General features: G+C 42.5%; 1 protein-coding gene and 1 long non-coding RNA gene across 16 annotated transcripts in view; one reads left to right on the top strand and one right to left on the bottom strand.

Annotated features, from left to right (window-relative positions):
• Positions 1-1,484: 1,484 nt before the first annotated feature.
• On the bottom strand, positions 1,485-14,019 carry LOC103891608 (uncharacterized). 2 transcript variants are annotated; one of them, XR_008510374.1, is made up of 3 exons: positions 13,814-14,019; positions 4,224-4,341; positions 1,485-1,645 (listed from the first exon to the last, which is right to left on the bottom strand). It is a non-coding gene; the product is annotated as an uncharacterized LOC103891608 (long non-coding RNA). The 2 variants fall into 2 exon arrangements; XR_008510372.2 differs by lacking the exon at positions 13,814-14,019 and adding an exon at positions 13,056-13,412.
• The window catches only part of ZEB1 (zinc finger E-box binding homeobox 1), a 193,933-nt gene continuing 189,917 nt past the window's right edge, over positions 10,071-14,086 (top strand). For 7 of the 14 annotated variants that reach the window (XM_063727011.1, XM_063727010.1, XM_063727012.1 and 4 more), the window contains exon 1: positions 12,716-12,833. Coding sequence is in view for 2 of the 14 variants with exons in the window: in XM_009245221.3 (XP_009243496.1) it covers positions 12,776-12,833 (58 nt within the window). In the remaining 12 variants the exon portion in view is untranslated. 14 annotated transcript variants of the gene reach the window in all.

Genomic DNA, 14,086 nt, shown 5'->3' on the forward strand with positions numbered 1-14,086 from the left:
AGAACTGTAATCAATTTGTTCAGTTCAAGAGACTAATTATATTTTTTCATATAGTCAATTTATAAATCTTTATTTTAGCAGACAATATCTGTATACTTTCTTCTACTAGCCATTTCTGTTATTTATAAAGTTTATGCTAAACATTTGATGTTTTATATATTCATATATTACTTTTTGGCATTTACTAAAAATGTCACCAGTTGGCTAATGAAAATGTCTGCCAGAAAATCTTCCATATTTTTATGACATTATTTTTTAGAAATTAACATAGATATTTATTGGTGCTTACCAATCAATAGCATGATATTAAATGGGCAGATTCAGGAAATAAGCTACTAAAGAGAAAATTTACTTATTTCACGTAATTCAATATATGGAAAATAAGAAAATTCCATAACTATTTACAATATTAAAATAACATAAATTGTTGTTAGTAATAGCAAAACATGCTGATTAATGTTGGTTTCCCATGTGTATGCTTTATATACTATTCTAATTAAGAATGGCTTTACCTGTAGCTAAAATATGGCTTCTGAAGGTAAAACAACATACTTATCTAAGCCTATATAGCAATAATATAAAGCAGTATCAAATCTAGGAATAATGTAATTTGACTCTTCGTGGGCATTTTTTATGAAGTGCAGGAATACCTTATAAAGTAAACTAGAAAGAAACATGTGATTAAATTCAATCACATTTGACAATTAATAGAACACCTTGGCCAAAGTCTAGACAGATAATTTCAAAGACAGAACTGGTCATAAAACCAAAGCCATTCCTTTGCAAAAGCCTTCAGAAATAAAAAGTAACATTTTTTTTTGAAATGCTATTGGTGAATTTAACACAAAAGACCTTAACTAGGTCTCAAGATACTGAGCTAGCAGGATCACTGGCTTAATCAGTGGTGGAATTTATTACATATTTATATATGCTTGTGATTAGTCCATTTAAGTGTTTTCATATATATATATTCTAAAATGTTGAACAATTCATATGTTCCAGTGTGAATAAGCTACCAGTTTTGAAAAATTTTGAAGCATGGTGAGACAAACTCATATACTTCTAGTGGAAACACACATTGGTACAATCCTTCTTGAGAGGAAGCTGATAAAATATTTTAAAAGACACAACTGTGTTCACTCCCACTGATTAAGTAATTTCAGTTTTGAGAATACCTTCCCAGGAAATGATCAAAAACCAACCAAACAAAAACTATATCATAACAATGTTATTTACAAACAAAAAAGGGAGTAATTTAAACGTTCAACAATATATAACTGGCTTAGGAAATGACAGTATATCAATTTGAGAAACATAGCAGTCAAATGAAAAAGGATAAATATAAAGACTATGTACCTGTATCAGGAAAATGTATGTGATATATAAGTGAAAACAGCAGAATACTAAATTACATGTAGTTATCCTAAGTATATGGAAAAAACTAATTGTTATGTAACTATATAAACTATACACGGGAAAACAGATTCAATAATGCAGGCTTTATTGAATAACTCAGTTGGGGGTAGGAATAGGGATAACTGTTTTGACTCTAGGTATTGTGTGATGTTGTTATGGTGGGCATGTATTTGTCTCCTCAGACTTCAGAGTTCTGAGTCCATACCACCTTCATGCACTGCAGTAGGCCCTGAAAGAAAACAAAACGGAAGCATAGACAGACTCAGAGGCAAGAATGGAGTGGTGCTGCTTGCCTATCTAAAGGTGTTCCGATTCTTCACTTGTGTGACCTGCCTACATGTCTACTCTCAGGGTCTGTGAAAAAACAAAAACAAAAACTCTTATATCCTTATTATAAATTCCTATCATTTGGCTTGGACCAGTTTGAATTGGTACAAACCAAGAAACAAGACTAAGTTTTAATATTTCTATTATAGTCTTTAACTTGCGCTTTTTTTTTTTTTTTGAGACAGGGCCTCACTTGTTGTCCAGGTTGGAGTGCAATGGCACAATCTCAGCTCACTGCAGCCTTGACCTCCTACGTTCAAGGGATCCTCCTGCTTCAGCCTGCCGAGTAGCTGAGACTACAGGTATGTACCACCATGCCTGGCTAATTTTATTTTTTGTAGAGACAAGGTTTCACTATGTTTCCCAGGCTGGTCTCAAACTCCTGGACTCAAGCAATCCTCCTGGCTTGACTTCCCAAAGTGCTGGGATTACAGGCATGAGCCACCATGCCCAGCAACTTGTATTTTTAAAAAGAATTGTGTAAGAATGGTAAGAATCCTATGCCATCTAACTGCATTGCAAATAATTTATCCTAAGGTAAAAAGTTTACTTTTTTTTATTGATGCAGAATAGATGTGCACAGTTTTGAGGAACATGTGATAATTTAATACATTCATATAATTTGTAAAGATCAAATCAGTGTACTTGGGATATCCATCACCTTAATTATCTGTCTTTTCTTTATGCTAGAACCATTCAAACTGGAAGTTTACTTGTTGTGTAGACAGTTCCTTAAATAATAGAGCTAATGTAAGCTAACAGTTATTCTAGACAACATAATATTCTAACTAATGTTAAACAAACAGCATGTTAATATCTCTTCTTTTTTTATTATACTTTAAGTTCTAGGGTACATGTGCACAACGTGCAGGTTTGTTACATATGTATACATGTGCCATGTTGGTGTGCTGCACCCAGTAACTCATCATTTACATTAGGTGTATCTCCTAATGCTATCCCACCCCCCTCCCCCACCCCACGACAGGCCCCAGTGTGTGATGTTCCCCTTCCTGTGACCAAGTGTTCTCATTGTTCAATCCCACCTATGAGTGAAATATCTCTTCTTTTTGCTCTTTAGGTTAGAATTAATCCAACTATGTCTGAAGTGACATTTTTAGGGATACAAATGATCTTACCTTTAAGCCTTGAACAGAAAGGCACTGTGTAGAAATCTAGTGGATTATGCCCTTACTATCTGACTCTAATCTTTCCTGAGAGTCTGCTTTTGCTGTTTTTGTTACCTTTCATATACTATTTACCATGTGCCAGATCCTACATAAAACACTTCACATACACTGTCCCACTTGCCCTTCATAAAACTTCTGGGCCAGAATGTTTTACCAACTGCAGAAACTTTCCCTCTTTTCTACAATTATTGAGTGTACTTCCCATCAGACAATGTTTTCTGTATCAGAAATGCAAAGATGAAAGCTCAGACTAGGAGACAGATGTTAAAAAAAAAAAAAGTAGTAAAAGTGATAAATGTGGCCGGGCGCGGTGACTCACGCCTGTAATCCCAGCACTTTGGGAGGCCGAGGCAGGCGGATCATGAGTCACGAGTTCGAGATCAGCCTGGCCAACATGGTGAAACCCCATCACTACTAAAAATACAAAAATTAGCTACGCATGGTGGCACGTGCCTGTAATCCCAGCTACTTGGGAGGCTGAGGCAGGAGAATTGCTTGAACCTGGGAGGCGGAGGTTGCAGTGAGCTGAGATCGTGCCATTGCACTCCAGCCTGGGCAATAAGAGCAAAACTCTGTCTAAAAACAAAAACGAACAAAAATAAAAACAAAACGAAAAAACAAAAGTGATAAACACCACAGTAGTGATATGTACAAAGTACTTGGACGTATGTGAGGGAATTACTAGCTATTCTGGGTATTCTTGGGTATTCTAAGTCCGTACCAGCATGTGGTTGTCTAATCCCCAAGAATTCTGATACACCTGGAGAAATGCTGAGATAATTTGAAATCCAGGGAAAGAAAACTAATTTGCCTTCTCGGAAATATGTCAGGTAATCTAGAAGATGCAGAATCTGAATGACAGGACATTAGTATATGTTAGGCTGCAGTAAATATAATAATGAAAAACTAGCAAGTATTAAAAAATATGTTGGGGACCCTTTTTATATTAATTCATATATCATATAATTTTGAGGGCATGCCATGTACTAAGGCAGTATGAGGACCTGGAAAGACCACTGTAAAAAGGTATCACCTGGAACAACTTTATTAATATTGTAAACATGGGAAATATTAATTATGCTTTATATTGCTGAACTTTTAGCAGCAGTGCAGCACTACTTGTTAAAATAATCTAGGCTGCATAGGGAGGCCCATTCCTGTAATCTCAGCAGTTTGGGAGGCTAAAGTGTGAGGATCATTTGAGCCCAGGAGTTCTAGACCAGCTTGGGCAACATGGCGAAACCCCGTATCTACAAAAAGTACAAAAAATTAGCCAGGCATGGTGGCGCACACCTGTAGTCCCAGGTACTTGGGAGGATGAGATGGGAAGATCGCTTAAGCCTAGGAGGTCGAGGCTTCAGTGAGTCATGATCGCACCACTGCACTCCAGCCTGGGCAACACAGCAGGACCCTGTCTCAAAAAAAAAAAAAAAAAAAGATAATCTGCAAATATTATTGTTCATGTGTGCTTAATTTGCAAAGTCACATCTTATTTTTGTGTTGCTTTTCCTTGCAGAATTATTCCTTCTTATATGATTATTCAAAATTAATGCAAGAACAGAAAAATACACATACCACATATTCTCACTCACAAATGGGAGCTAAGCATGGAGTACACGTGGACATAAACATGGGAACAACAGGTACTGCAGACTACTAGAGGGAGGGAGGGGTGTGGGTTGAAAAACTACCTACTAGGTACTATGCTGACTACCTGGGTGCAATATATCCATGTAACAAACCTGCACGTGTATCCCCCATGTCTAAAATAACAACTGAAATTTTTTAAAAAGTTAAGTTCTCTTGATGCTGTCCTGCTCACTTTTTCGTTTCCCTCACAGAACACTAATTCACATCTTCTATACGGTAGATGCTGTTAACTTCAAGGCCCTTCACGGCCTACAGGTGTTTCAATGCAACATCCCACGTCCTTAGCACCTTTGTATGGCTTGGCTCCTACTTACTGACCTCTGAGGCCTCATCTGGAACTATGAGCCCATTTTATTCAATGCTTTAATGCTATTGGATTTGTACCACAAAGCACTATACTTTCATTTTGAGATTTCTGTATATGCTGTAACTTCTGCCTTTAATACTCTCTTCTCCTACTCTTCTGACAACACTATTACTTCTCCAAGAAAGATTTCCTTGACTCTGGGTTTGTTTAGATCTTCCTCTTAGGTAAACCATATTTCCTTGACATTTGTGTATCAGCCTTTTAATACATGTTTCTCCCACAAACCTGTAAGCTTCCTGAGGTCAGGGACCACATTAGGCATTTACAGTTCCATGCAGTGTCTGCCACATAGAATATGCTCAAGAATGTTAGACCTGTAATTCCAGCACTTTGAGCGGCCAAGGCGGGTGGATCACCTGAGGTCAGGAGTTCGAGACCAACCAGGCCAGTACGGTAAAACCCCGTCTCTACCAAAAATACAAAAAACTGGCTGAGCACGGTGGTGCATGCCTGTAATCCCAGCTATTCAGAAGACTGAGGCAGGAGAATCGCTTGAACCCACAAGGCAGAGGTTGCAGTGAGCTGAGATCCTGCCACTGCACTCCAGCCTGGGTGACAGAGGGAGACTCTGTCTCAAAAAAAAAAAAAAAAAAAGAATATCAGTTGAATAAATGAACTAATGAACAATTAAAACTTCTACATGGCACAATGCTAAATGTTATATACAGAGTAATGACCAATTAGCATAATGCTATAAATCTACAAATTAAAGATGAACAAATAAAACATATATCTCAATCATGAAATACAAAACTTGCATACTGTGAGTGGCGGAATAGTGGCTTCCAACGATGTCCACGTCCTAATCCCCCAAACCTGGGAAAAGGTTTGGTTATATGGCAAAGGGGAATTTACATTGTAGATGGAATTAAGCATGCTAATCGGCTGACCTTTAAATGAAGAGATATTTTGAATTATCTGGGTGGGCCCAGTTTAGTCACTAAGGCTCTTATAACTGGAAGAGGGAGGCAGAATAGAGGAACGAGCGAGCTGGCAAGATGCAAAGGACTCTGTTGGATGTTGCTGACTTTGAGGACAGAGGAAGAGGCTCAAAACCAAGGAATGTGAGCAGCATCTAGAAGCTGAAACAGGTCAGGAAATGGAGTCTCCCCTAGGCCCTTCTGAAGGAACTCAATTCTGCCAAAACCTTGATTTGAGTCTTGTGAGATCTGCTTTGGACTTCTCACTTCCAAAATAGTAAGATAATACATTTACTTTTCTTTTAATTAAAACAATTTTTTTTTTTTTTTTTGGAGACAGGGTCTCTGTTGCCCAAACTGGAATGCAGTGGTGCAAACATGGCTCACTGCAGCCTACACCTCCAGGGCTCAAGTCATCTTCCCACCTCAGCCTCCCAGGTAGCTGGAATTACAGGCCTGTGCCACCATGCTCAGCTAATTTTTGTATCTTTTGTAGAGATAGGGTTTTGCCATGTTGCCCGGCTGGTCTTGAACTATTGAGCTCAAGCGATCCGCCAACCTCAGCCTCCCAAAGTGCTGGGATTAAAGGTGTGAGCCACTGAGCCTGGCCGATTTATGTGTTTTAATCCACTAAGTTTGTGGTAATTTTTAACAGCAGCAATAGGAAACAAATACACATGCCCACATGGAACAGGATTAACTTTGGCTGCATATGACAGAAAACCTAAGAGAATGGCAGCTGAAGCAAGAGGTACATTTGTTTCTTTCCAAGAGAAAGAGAAATCTGGAGGAGGAAGTCCAGGGCTGGTAATGGTATTCCACAGTGTCAAGGACTCAGGTTCCTTCAGTCTTTTTGCTGTGCATAACTTAAGGAGCTCTAGACAGCTCTGCCGAAGTTGAGAAAATCCAGCAGGATTTCAATCCACAGGAAGAAGGTAAAGGATGATGAAGCATCTCTTCTTGAAGATCTTTGTCAATGTTGTGCACACCACTTACATCTCTTTGGCCAGAATTAAGTAGCATAGTGAGACCTAGATACATACAAGAAGAGAAACAGAACCTTTTTTTTTTTTTTTTCCTAGAAGCAGGTCTCACTCTGTTGCCCTGGCTGAAGTGCAGTTGTGTGATCAGAGCTCACTTCACCCTTGAACTCCTGGGCTCAAGTGATCCTCCTGCCTCTCAGCTTCTTGAGTAGCTGCGACTGTAGGTGTGGTTTACGATGCCTAGCTAATTTTAAAATTTTTTGTAGAGAGTAATCTTGCTACGTTGCCCAGGCTGGGCTCCAACACCTGGCCTTAAGCAATCCTCCTGCCTTGGCTTCCCAAAGCACTGGGATTATAGGCATGAACCACCACACCCAGCTAAGAATTATTTCAAGTGTGATAAAAATGGACAGTTCTATCATTTTAAAAGAGGAAGAAACATATTAGGGACAACTAGCTCTCTCTAACTTAATATTGTGGTATGATTTTTTTCTCTCATTGTTTTAAATATGTAAAAGTTGTCTCGCCTAGATTTTAGATTAAGGCAGAGGCCATCATTCCACAAATATTTATTGTTATTGAATAATTATTCAATAATAATTCATAGTTATTGAATAATTACTATGTGATAGTATTTGCCAGATTTTGCAAGTACGTACATTAGAACATAAGTATATACTTGTTCAACAAATGATGTAAGACATTTATATCACATTTAACATTAGTATTGTAATTAATGGAAATAGCAGAATTATTGGTTGGTAAGAAATAAGGTTAAAATGCTTTATTTCTATATGCATATTACTCAGGGTCCTGGCAGGAAGCATATAGCACATTCAAAGGACACACTGTAGAGAGTTTAATGAAGAGACTATTTACAGAGGTGTGGACAGGTTTTAAGGGAAGGAGTGATGAAGCAATCAACCATTACCACCCTGGGCCTGAAGACACAAAGAGAAGAAGCAGTTTCTGGAACTTGGCAAGACCTGTGGCCATGGGATGAGGGTGTCGGACAGGAGCCAGGGACCTCAGGTAGAGGAACGAAGCTAGAGCCACAGCCAGGCAGCAGGGAATAGAATAAATATCCTGACCTCTCTCTTCTTTCTTTCTCTGATCATTTGCCAAAGCCTCCAAATTGGCTGAAACCAAATAGGAACTAGAGGGCAAAGAAGCCTGGGTGATGTGACTTCCACAGAAGTCAGCCTCGCAGAGCATGGAAAGGCAGAGAATGAACTTTGAAGGACAGAGCATAACAAGGATAATATGAAAAAGCAAAGCATTTCACAGAGTTGGAACGATTCAAAAAATTTTAAACAAAAAGAGAAAGGGAAATGATCCAAACAGAGCGGGCACAAAGAAAGACAGAGGAAGGGAATGATTACAAAGTAAAACAGTGGGGAGGGGCACAATGTCTGATCTATTTATGTAAGTAGGATAGAGAGAGAGAGAAAAGAAATAGAGGCATGAGGTCTGAAGAGAATGAGAAGGGTGTGACCAGGGATCTTAAAGTTGTGGATATAATTGGACACAGCGTATTTATCACCAACTTTCTCATGTGAGTTTAATACAATGGTAGAACATCTAAAACCTGTTACTGACTGCAAACATTTTAAATGCATGTACACCAAGGATTGAACAGAGGCAACGACTGTAACTGAGGATCTGTGGTTTACAGAACACCAGCACTGTAGGTCAAAGAAACAGCCATACTCTGTAACAGAATCAATCAGCTGCTAAAAGAAGTCAAGATGACAGAAAAAAGACATACATGGATACAAAAGAGAAAAAACAGCAGTAGAAACAAGCTATCAGACCACTGATATCATGGTAAATACTTAAAATTCACTTAAATCAAAAATATGCGTGTTGCTTCCTCTCAAGTTACCTACGTATAATTAAGTGTAGAAAAAATTAAATGTTATTCATATTCATAAGTAATATTAGTAATAGAAACTACAATCTAACTTCTATGGAGGCAGCCTTTGAAAGAAATCCTTTTCAATTATTGTGACTTCATGGAAAATACTAGTTTTACTTTTTGGATGTTCACTGACATCCTGCAAACATCTTTCTCCATATATTTATATCTATCTCTGTATTAGACACGTTCCTGAAAAATCACCTCGTAAATAAGAAACTTCATGTGTTAACATTTCATTAACTTACATTAAAAATAGGAGCCTCATTCCCCAGAGGGGTAAAAACCATTTTGTGGTAAACTATGTAACAAAAATCACATGGAAGTATGGAGAAAACATTTGTCCCTGTGATACCTCCTGGGAGGCTGTATTCGAAGGGCTGGCATGGGTCCTGTGGCCAACTGTGGGTTCTGCATCACCCTGTAGTCATGTTTCCTTCCTGACTCAATAACTGCAGAATTTGGTGAGACTGCAACAGTGAAATGACCATTGCCCTTCTCTGTTCCATGGTGAACTGCAAATCCAGAATTACTATAGGTCAGGAGCCATGGTCAGAGCCAAGAATTGAGTAGCGGCTTTATGGGACCTCTAAATTCTGTACTTTGAGGGATAACATGTATCACATTCTTTTTCCTTCAAAAACTCTAAGATTAAAATTAGGTATTGAATTCAAGAGTTGCATTTACATGCTAGCCTTCCATGAAATTAGCCAACTTTAAATTTTGATGAAGACTAGAGAATTATACATTGCACTTCTCAATGTGTTTGGAAGAGGTATGTGGGAATGATATGCTTCATGTGGAACACCATGATTTTAAACTCTACATTTTAAACTTAACATAATTTTATGTCAAATTTTATCCTAATTTATACATGAATCATATATGAAAAGCAAATAGGTGCAAAGGGTTTATGAAAAATTTATAGAAAAAACTCAGTATTGGAACTATTCTATCCATTTACATTTTTCCCTGTAAATTTGGAATAGTATAGAAATTCATTTTTAGAATATCTCCCCTTCAGCATATATAATCCCAGTGCTCAGTAGAAGCAGTGTTAACATTTCATTGACATATTAAAAATAAGCATATATATTGAATGTATGCTGTATGACAGCACTACAATTACTAAAACCAAGAATGCAGGATACATGTTAAACTCATATATTAGTATTCCCTACCGTTTGATTTGAATAAACCTAAATTTTAATAATTTTCTTTTATAAATTGATTCTAAAGATTTTCCTCCTATTCTTTAGTTGTATTTAAGAGATAAGAAGCAACCGTCACACATGCATCATGTTTAAAGCAGTAATTTATTCTGAGATTTACTTTTGTCTGTTTTCTTTCCAGTCCAGATATCAATGTTTTCAAGAACATTAAAGTATAATAATCAAACATTCAATTAATAACATATATGCTTATCAGAAGCTTTTACAAAATGGAAATTTTATGTTAGAAGATTTGGGCTACCAGTAATATTCACTGTGCATATTTTTAAAAAAAGATGAACAGAGTTCATTGTTTAGGGAAAATGATTATGGAGAAACTAAAATCAAGAGCAATTTTAATCTGGATATTAATGACAGTAATCACTTTCATATCCATGACTTTATCTGTTCCTAAGGACTAAGGGGATGAAGGCAGATTATGTATTTTACTGTCAAGAACAGGGTCAGAAAAGGTCAACAATATTAATTTAAGAAATGTTTATTAAGCATCTACTATTGGCTACATACTCCACTAGGTGTTGAGGACATAGAAATAAGAAAAAAAAGGTTACCTGAAAAGGTACTTGTCCACACAGTTTGGCCCAAACTAACTAAACCAGAAACCACTAAAGTAAGGAAGAAAATGACTTCTGTTTGTCTCTTCACTTCATCTCTTTATGAGGTGAGGATGAACACTGAAGGAAGCTTAAGGGGTAGGTACAGGCCAGAAAGAGAACATGAGAAAATGCTATTTGTAATACCTCCTAAGTTTAAGAATAGGTAAAATGTGTGATAGAGCTGGAAAGTTTTTTTTCCTTTCTGGTCAGAAATCAGGGTAGCTGTAAAAATGTTGGTGGGGTGGGGGCAATTCCATAGTCTATGACCTGATTCGGCAGGCGATGAAAAACATTGTACAACTCTTAAAAAAAAAAAGGGAGGAAGAGCTCACACTTAACCAAGCAAAGTAAGGACACCGTGTTGACACGCACAAGTTTCGGTTAACACGGTATCAAGGAAAGCGAGGACTGCCTGTACTTAAAATGATCATTAAGACTAATGATTCTAGTTTTGGCATTGAGGATGAATGCAGATATATAGACATAATGTATAGCAAAGAATATTTACAGTCACATTTCACGGACCAATAAATGCAATAAATAATGCATTTACTTCTCAAAATGCCCAAGAAAATATGGGAGAGAAAATGTTCATCTATATTCAAGATTAAACTTTCTAACTTTAAATCATCAGACTTCAGCTGTAAATTTATTTCAGTTGAAAGGTTTGAAGACATTATTAATGAATATTCTAAAATTCCGGAAGGTATTTAAAAGATAATTTTAACCTAATAAATCCTGCCACAGAAGTGACAAAAATTATAAGCATAAATTTATTGAGCACCTACTATGTGTCATTGTGCTAGGTGATGTACTACGTTATTTCCAATACTTCGGTCACGTTTCAGTTTTCTCAATTTCTCTATCAATAACTCCTACATTGTTAATTTATAGTACTTGAAATACAGCTCAGCTTATTTATTCCATAAAGTTGGTCCCAAAGACGTTTCCTTATTCGAAGGAGGTGGGAAGCAGGAAGGAAATCTAAATCTAAATTCTACTTAATACTGAAGACGACTTTCTTGATATTTGTGGTTATCTGTATGGTCTTTTCAGAAATCCCAAAACTTGTACCAAGTCAAGGATAAAATAAAATAAAATCAGCAATCTATCAGGTTCAGAGATCACATCTGTCAGCCGATGCTTCTTGCCTTAAGGTCCTGCACGGCGATGACCGCTCATTTAGGAAGGAATTCATGGCCTGTGGATACCTTAGCTCTGAGTCCTGCCGCCTAGGATCCCACGGGTCTACGCGAGGAAGAGGGCGGGGAGCGCGGACCGGGTGGAGGAGGCGGAGGTGACAGCAGGTGAGGGCCGGGTGCGGATGGGGAAGTGAGACAAGCACCGTGTGGGTATTACTCATTCCGCTCTACTAACGAGGCTGCTGGCAAGCGGAACTTCTAGCCTCTCTTTCAGTCCAGCTGAAGTTCAATTTCATTGAAGTCACTTCCCATCCCGGTTCGCTTGGGGGGAAACCAGGCGTCCCTGGAAGGGAAGGGAAGGGAGTCCGGGCTGCGCGGGTCAGGTAGCCTCTCTCTGGTCGCCGCGTGTCCTAGCCGTCCCCAAACCTGCCCTTCCCCTCATCAAGGGAACTCCCCAGGGAGTCCAGACCGCGATCCCTTTCCTTGGCCCCGGGGTGCGAGGGGCGGACACGCGAGGCGTGGGACTGATGGTAGCCCTGCCTCCAGGAAGCAGGCAGGCATGGACCTCTGGGCGCTCGGAGGGGCAGCTCCGAGGGCACAGGGTACAGGGAGAATCAGCCAGATCCCTCCCTGCCCCGGGCAGCCGCGGCGGGTGTGGCCAGCGCGGAGGCAGGACGCCGCCGAGCCTCCAACTTTACCTTTCCAACTCCGACAGCCCGTCGCCTTTCTGACCACGTCCCCACGGTTTCCCGGCACCCGCCTCCCTCACCCCACCACACCTGAGGAAAACTTTTCCCTCGCCCCTCAATTCAAATTCAGCAGTGCCCACGGTTGCCGCAAACCGCCCGATCCCTAGCAACAAGGTTCCGGCCGTAGAGCGAGCGCCTCTAGGTGTAAGGAAGGTGATGTCGTAAAGCCGGGAGTGTCGTAAACCAGGTGCGGTGGGGAGGGGGGAGGGGTGGAGGCGGAGGGGTGGGGGGGAAAGGGGAGGGAGGGGGAGGAGGTGACTCGAGCATTTAGACACAAGCGAGAGGATCATGGCGGATGGCCCCAGGTGTAAGCGCAGAAAGCAGGCGAACCCGCGGCGCAATAACGGTGAGTGGCGGAGGGGACCGGGGAGCGGCGGAGTCAGGGGGAGCTGGGCAGCCGGGGCGCCCCCGGGGGTGAGGGGGGCGAGCCGGGCTGGGGGCGGCCGGAGCAGGGACGGCAAAGTGGAGTGGGAAAGTAGAAAGTAGTGCTCTCTGCCCCCCTCCGCTGCCGCCGCTGCCGGAGCCGCGCCGCGGCCGCTCGCTCTCCCTGAACCGTTATGTCTCTTACCTGGTCTCTCTCCGCCTAGCGGCTCCCGCCGCCCCTGCCGCCTTCCTGGACCGTTAGCCGCCGCCGGCGCCGCCGCATCCCCGGCGCAGGGCTGGCGGCCGGGACGCGCTGGCCACTTTTCTGGTCCCGGGTGGAGCGGCTGTTGCTTCTTTCCGCACTTTTCCCCACTCTTGTGCCCTTCGGCGCCTCCCTCTCCCCCTCCTCCTGGCCCCCTCAGCGGGATTCTCCCTCAGCGCCCAGGCCCCCGGGAGCCGCGGAACAAACTTGTGCCCGGCGCTGACCGTGCAAAGTGGCTTCCGCGCGCCGCGGCCCCGGCCAGCGCCGTCGCTCGGGCCCCGCGACTCGGGCCGGGCCGTGGGCGCGCGGCGGGCGGGCGGCGGCGGCGGGACGGGGCGGCCGCGGGTTGCGTGGGTCTGTGCGCGCGTGTGCGCGGGCGCCGGCGGTGCGCGCCGCGGGCGGACAGGGCTCGGCCGGCGGCAGTAAAGTTGGGACCCGCGGGCCGGGCGCGCTCGCGGAACGGGGATTACAGGCGCGGGGGCGCGGGTCCCTAAGCGCCCCTCCTCCCTGGCGGCTCCCGCCGCCCGGCCCAGAGCCCCGGCCTGGGGACTCCGCGGCGAGCCCCGCGAGTGGGGTCCACGTTTGGCGGGGCGCGGCGGGGCGGCGCGGGGAACAGGGCAGGAAAGGCACCCACTTAACGCCGCCGGGAGCCGCGCGGATGGGGGCGAGCTGGGCGGCGGGTGTGTTTTCGGAGTTGTTACCTGGGCTTAGAGACCGGGAAGCACCACAGACAGATCCCCCTCCCGGGGCAGACGCGGTCTGCGCCGGGATGGGCCGATGTGCGTGCGCCTCGCGCTTTTCTCTTTCGGTTTTTGGGGAAGTTGTTACCTGGGCCGGACGCACGGAGCGCTGAAGCCGGATAATGGGGCTTGGATGGCGCTCTGGGTCTCGGGTGGAAGGAGGGTGGGGGAGGGGGCGGACGGACCGACGGACGCGCGGGGCTGCTACTCGCGCCGCAGCTGCAGTGTTTATTG

Source organism: Pongo abelii, chromosome 8 (genome assembly GCF_028885655.2).
Source record: "Pongo abelii isolate AG06213 chromosome 8, NHGRI_mPonAbe1-v2.0_pri, whole genome shotgun sequence".
Taxonomy (NCBI): domain Eukaryota; kingdom Metazoa; phylum Chordata; class Mammalia; order Primates; family Hominidae; genus Pongo; species Pongo abelii.